The 6,232-nt window shown below is 58.2% G+C and overlaps 1 protein-coding gene across 4 annotated transcripts; it reads right to left on the bottom strand.

Moving 5' to 3' along the window:
* Positions 1–195: 195 nt before the first annotated feature.
* Positions 196–5,325, bottom strand: TARBP2 (TARBP2 subunit of RISC loading complex). 4 transcript variants are annotated; one of them, XM_006169083.3, is made up of 9 exons: positions 4,982–5,321; positions 4,279–4,448; positions 3,391–3,493; positions 2,760–2,855; positions 2,173–2,245; positions 1,829–1,946; positions 1,391–1,518; positions 781–982; positions 196–631 (listed from the first exon to the last, which is right to left on the bottom strand). In XM_006169083.3, the coding sequence occupies exons 1-9, from the start codon at positions 5,032–5,034 to the stop codon at positions 474–476; spliced, it is 1,101 nt and encodes a 366-aa protein (XP_006169145.1). In that variant the 5' UTR covers positions 5,035–5,321; the 3' UTR covers positions 196–473. The 4 variants fall into 4 exon arrangements, with proteins under 4 accessions (XP_006169145.1, XP_006169146.2, XP_006169147.1 ...); XM_006169084.3 differs by lacking the exon at positions 4,982–5,321 and adding an exon at positions 4,682–4,868; XM_006169085.3 differs by lacking the exon at positions 4,982–5,321 and adding an exon at positions 4,744–4,867.
* Between the last annotated feature and the right edge of the window lie 907 nt (positions 5,326–6,232).

The following is a 6,232-nucleotide window of genomic DNA, read 5'->3' as shown; positions in this document are numbered from 1 at the left end:
TGCCGGGTTCCCCAGAGGGCCCTCCCCCCAGCCTCCAGCCACCAGAAAGGAAAGCAGGAGAACGTGCAGTGGGGGGGCGGGGCGGGGTGACAGGGGTGAGGTGGGTGGGGGGCAGCCAAAGGCAGGCACCCAGAGGAAGGACAGGGTGCAGATCTCCTCTGCCATCCGCACTACACAGGGAAACAGAAAACAGGGTTCAAGAATCCAAGGAGCAGCTCATTTATTCTGGGCCCTAGAGTAGAGCTCCCGATTTCATCCCCACTCATCACCACCAATAAAATGAGGACGAGTATTAGGCCAGCTGAGGCCCTGTGGCCCCTGGCTCCTTGCCCTGTGCTTTCCTCAGCCTCCAGGCAGGCAGTCTGTGTCAGAGGTAGAGACGGCACCTCCAGAAGGTACCACAACTGGGCAGATCAATGGGCCCAGAGGCAGGAAGTGAGCAGACAACGACATCCACAAGTCCAGCTGGGGCTTTACTTGCTGCCTGCCATGATCTTGAGGTACTGCAGGGCACGGCGAGCGGCCTCACCACGGGCTGCCTCCCTTGTGGTCGCAGAGCCGTGACACACAGTGGCCGGCTGCGTGGACAGTTCCACCAAGCACTGGCAGAGCCCACTCAGGCTCAGCTCCTCTGGAGACCAAGAGAAGGAGGGAGGCAGAGTTGGACGGGGAGGCAGCACGGGGAAGGGGTGCCTTCACATCACTGTCACCCCTTCCCAACCCCCTTATACTTGCTCTGGTCCAGTCCCCATCATCCCCCGGCTCCCCCACTAGCCATACCAATATCCAGGTAGCTGACATGGAAGGCCTGCTCCTCAGACAGCTCACTGAGAACACTGCAGCAGGCAGGGCCCAGGGCACCTAAGGAGCCCAGGGAGCAACTGCGGAGGGACAGGATCTTCTCTCCCACTGAATTTCGCAGAGAATCCCAGGTGCAGCCCGGGCCCCGGTTCCGAAGTCCATCCAGGCGAGAGCCCACACCCTGACAAGACAGGAACAGTGAGAATGTGCAGCCAGAGCTGTGGGACCCGGGCACTGAGACTTGCAGTGAACGTCCAGTGTCCAAGGAGAAAAAAGCCCAGGAACGTTTCCTCCAGCTTGCCTGCCCCACCAATCCCCAAGTGGCTCCTCAACCCCCAGGCCCTAGTCCAGAGGGCGGGCAGTCTTCCTATCCCAGCAGCAGAAGCCTACAGGGCTCTTTGCTGGGCCAGCTCCCCACAGCACTCACTGAGTGGGTCCAGTCAAGGCTGAGAGGGGCCTGGATCTGGAGGAAAGCTAGTGCAGAAGCAGGCCTGGATCCAGAGGGGCTCACTGCTGAGGCTCAAACCCAAGTCCTCAGTGCCCTGCCCTGGAGAGAGGACAGCCCACGGTGCCAGGCCCATCCACTCACAATGGAGAAGTGGTCATCATCAGGCTCCGCCTCGTGGCCATCCCGGGCATCCAGAGGCACCGTGTGCACTCGCAGCAGCATCTTGGCCGCCGCGTTCCGCTTTGCCAGTTTTTTGGAAGTGCCACTGCCTGTGTGTAAAGAGAGTTGCTGGAGGAAGCTTCCTAGCAGGCCTAGTGCTTTCCACCTCAACACGTTGGGATTGAGGGTCCTTCCAGAGGCCGTTGATTGGAAAGGGGAGCTCAGGACCTGCCCATGCACCTGAGGACCTGCTCAGCCAGAAGAAAACAGAAAAGATATGGAACAAAAGAGAAGCCAGGAGGAAGGAACCAAGCCAAAGGAGCAAGGAGGGCCAGGGTGTGGCAGAGGTGAGACGCTGCCTTGTGCTGGGCCAGAGTACTGAAGGGACGGGAGCTGCAGGAAGCCCTTCTGCCCAGTTACCAATCTCAATGAAACGCTCCACTCGGCAGGTCATGGTGAACTCTTTGCGATGGGCTGGCCCCGACTCCTGGGTCACTGTGTACTCTGGCAACCGCCAGCCTTTCTGTACCACCAGCTCCTTGAAAGGAAGACAAAGGACACATGAAGCCGAGTGAGACAAGATGCCTCATGTCCAGGCTGGTGCCCATCCACTCTCCCTCCGACTCTGGGGGAAAGGAAGGACAGAGGGGGTAGAAAAGGCCTCTGCACAGAAGAACTGCTCCCCACCACAAATGCACACCACCATCCCTCACGGCCCCCGGTTCCAGGGATGGGCATGCAGGGGACCTACGATGGGAGCACACCTGCAGGGCACCAACGGGGTTGCACTCAGACTGCTGAGGGGAGACAGGGGGCTGCATCTCCATGTGGGGACTCCTGAAGGAAAAAGGGCCCGAGGAAATGACTTCCTCTGCACTGCCCACAGGCCCAAGACCTAACATGGCTTTGGTTTCCCCACCACCGTCCCTTTCCCCACCAGGCAGGTGGCTATCTGTCCAAACATTGAGCTTCATGCGCTCCCCTGTCTGAGCCTGCTTCCCCACCTTGGGTATCACCTCGCCAGGACAGTGGGAGGTGCTATATATCCAATCCCCGGAAGTAACTGCTGGGTCTCAAACATGGGACTGTCACGTGGCCAACCCAGAAGAAAATGGCGCCTGTCAGGCCTTTAAACATGGCTCAACATCATCCATGTGGATATTTAGAAATAATAAATTACCTCCTGTCCCAAGAGCTTACCAGCTGGTGCAAATTCATGAAACTCTGGTCCCCAACTACTCCATCTGTATACTCTCAGACTTCCTCATTCCTGCCCAGCCTGGAACCTAGGGCTGAGGAGCCAAGATCCCTTCCTCCCCAGCCTCTCAGCCCTTCAGGGGACACAAGATACCTGGTTAGGACAGCAGGTGGGACAGGGGTGGCAGCTGCCGCAGCTGCAAAAACTGGAATGTCCTCAGGCAATGAAGAGTCTAGGAGAGAAAAAGAACTTCCCGAGGGGAAGGGGGCCTTTGATTCACACCCATGTGTAGGGGGAACAGACAGGAGGGGACCCAGGTCACCTGACTGCCTGAGCCCTAAGAGAACTTTCCAACTGAGCAAAAGGCTCAGGCTCAACCAACATTCCATTTCTTCCTCTTGGAATCCTTTGCTGCCAAATTTGGATCAAAAAGACCAAGGAAGTCTCTTCCTATCCAAAAACCTTGGGCAACAGACTCCATCGTGGGTGTGGAAGAAGGAAGGGCATCTTGCTAGAGAGGGGGCATGTTGGGGAGCAACGCCTTTAGCCTCAACCCCACCCTTTCCCTCCCTAACCCGGGCCCCAAACGACAGCCCTTCATGGGGCCCCCAGAATTCTTCATGGTAGCAGAAACCCTGGAAGCTTCCTGTTTGGGTCCAGAAGACTCAGGAAGAGGCTTAGTCAGAGCAGCTGTCACCAGGCTGGGCCTAGGGGATGAGGGGGCGGTGCAGGGGTCTGGATTCCTGGCAGGGCTTCTAGGGTGCCTTGGTTGGTCCTCCCTCACCTGCTGTCCTCCAGGGCCGGCTCCAGCATGCTCCCCCCTTTGAGGTGTTTGAGGGCCACCTCAGCTGCCTTGTGCTTGGCTGCCTTCTTGCTGGGGCCCTGACCTGAGAGAGGGGGCGTGGGCAATACTGGAGGTCACTGGATGGACAGAAGAGAAACCAGTATCCCACAGCCTCTCTCCTCACAGCCAGAGGGAGCCAACCGAGCCCCCTCTGACCGACCTCCCGCTGCTCAAGACCCCGTGTTTCACAAACTGCTGGAAGGAGGGCCATTATCTTTCCATTTGCTCCCAGAATCAAGCCATGCCAGGGCAGCACTTCTGAGCCTTCTGAGGACCTGCTCTGCTGTCACCTTCCCTGCAAAGCCCTTCTTTTCCCTCAGTAAGGTGAGAGAGCTGAAAAACAGAGGCCAGGCTCTGGAGTCAAGGCCTTGCTCTTCCACTTGCTGGGCATGGGACCTTGCCCCAGCCATTTCCTCTCTCTGGAACTCGGTTTCCTCACCTTCGACATCAGCATACTACCACCTACATCACTGGATTCGACTGAGGTTTAAGATTATGTGGGAATCTGGTTAAGCACCTAGAACAGAGCCTGGCACAGGGGACGCTCACTCCCCCAAATACTCCCTGAGATGTATCACTTCTTTTTTTCCTCTAGGGTAATGCAGATCAGCGGTGACACTGTGGCAGTCCTGCTCTCTTCTCTAACTGCCCCCAGTCCTACCCACCTTCTCACAGCCCCGTTATCCCCATCCAGTCAGTGGTTTGCCCCTGAAATCTCTCCTTTCCTCACTGGCCTTGGAGAAGACTGTAAAGAGAGAGACTCCAAGAAATGAAGCCATGGGACCCTGTGAGTACACACCCCAGCCAGGCTGCCCAAGCCTTCCTCACCAGTGCAGCTGGTGTCGCCAACGGTGACCCGGAAGGTGAAATTAGGCTGGTGGGCTTGGCCCTCGGCTTTGAGAAGATCGTACACGGGCGTCTTCCCTATTCTGGTCCCATACTCCTGCAGAAGGCTGATCGGGGTCTTGCCTGGGTTGGCGGCCAGCATTTGCTCTATACTGAGGGGAGGGGGCACAGACCCACATCACACCTCCCCTCTCCCCACCCACCTGGCCGAGCACTGCCATACCAGACCTAGGGACACTATGGGAACACCTCTAAGCCCCAGGCACTACAGCAGCCATTGGCTGGGTTCAAAGTGAAGATGCAGGCAGGGAAAGCAGGGTCTACTGCCCCGAGGCATGCAGGAATCACACTGTCCCTCTCTCAATGAAGGAAGGGAATCCTGTACCTCAGTGCAGGTTGGAAATGCATGCCCCCTGACACAGTGCAGGCCAGGAATCCAGTACCCACCAAATGCACTGAATGTTGGGGCATAAAGCCCAGTGCTCCAGTACAGTCTAGGAACCGGGCCAAACCCAAACTATTTAGAGCTGAAGGCAGTGGCCACTGCCCCCGGTGCATGCTGGGAACCACTGCCCCCTACCCCAGTGCTTGCCGGGAGCCACCCTCAGGCCAGGTGCATGCTGGGGCCGCGCTGCTACCCACTCCGCATTGCCTCACGCTTTTCGCTGTACACGAGGCTGCTCACCTGGGCAGCCCGCAGCCCGTGGTAGTGCCGGAGCCCTGCTCCTCTTCACTCATTCCCTCCTCCGTCCCCGCGGGCGCCACCGTGACTGCAGCCTCCACGCGCCCCAGTACACCGCCGACGAGCTAGGGCCGGGGCCAAGCCCGGAGTCGCGGCCAGTAGGGCCCGCCGCGGGGCATGCCGGGATATGGAGTCTCCCGCCCACCCCGTTCCATGGTTCTCCACCAGGTGGGGAGCTACCCGCCCCACAACCCTCCGCGTGGTTCTCCCTGGCAGGCAGCACCGCCTTCTGGGAGGAGCGGACCCCTCCGCTGTCGCTCTCCGAGCTGCGGCTGCTGTTTTCTTTTTGATATTGTCCCGCCTCTTTCCTTCGGCGCCTCCTCTCCCGGGGGCAGGGAAACGCTGGGCATGCGTACTAGGGGTGTGGAAGCGACTGCGGGCGGGATACCTGGCCCTTGGGGCCGGCCGAATCCCGAGAAAACTACAATACCCAGGCGTTCGCGCGCCAGCTTTGTCGCAGCTGGAGGGGCAGGGTCTAGCGCGCACGAGAAGGTTCGCGGCGTAATTGGTTTTTCTGATTGCGTTTACTTGATCCAAGCGCGTTGAGATTGGCTACTTTGCCTACAGGGGCGGGAACAAAGGAAGAGTCCTCTCCCTCTGGCCCCGCCCCTTGCTTAAGGGCACGTTGTGATTGGTCCAGGAAGACTGCTGTCGGATCTTGGCTCTTTGCGGTCTGGGAGGGTTGGCCGGTCTTACCTGGATCGGCGAGGGGCTGTTCTCTGCTCTCTCTGGGCGCTGGTTCTGTTGTACGTCCAAGTCCGTCCCAGACAGTACCTCTTCCAAACCCCTAGTCTCATGCCCTTGGTTCTCGGGCCTCCGTGTCACGGAATCTGCCTTCTCCTAGGTTGTCTTTCCCTCCCTTCCCCTTAATTCTGCACGCAGCCTGTTGGTTTTTCTCCTAAAGCCTTTTTAGAACGGCCCTAGTAGATCTCTAACTGCCCAGGAAATCTCCTGTGGGAACTAAGATTCAGGCTGTGGTGAGACTAAAGGTTAGAAGGACTAGGGCATCTGATGGTCTTACTCTGTCTGCTGTGAGTCTCTCAGCTGAAGGCGGCAAGAGAATTCTGAACTCCTAGCTGACTGACTGATCTGGATTTGCAGAGCAAAACCAGTACTTTGGGGTTCCAGAGTCCCATTCCCTCCTCCACAGAGCCTTGCAATCGCTGGGTTGAAAGATGTAGCGAAATTTTTGAC

Source organism: Tupaia chinensis, unplaced genomic scaffold, assembly GCF_000334495.1.
Source record: "Tupaia chinensis unplaced genomic scaffold, TupChi_1.0 Scaffold146740_1, whole genome shotgun sequence".
NCBI classification, from domain to species: domain Eukaryota; kingdom Metazoa; phylum Chordata; class Mammalia; order Scandentia; family Tupaiidae; genus Tupaia; species Tupaia belangeri.
This window is presented reverse-complemented; position numbering and strand designations above follow the sequence as displayed.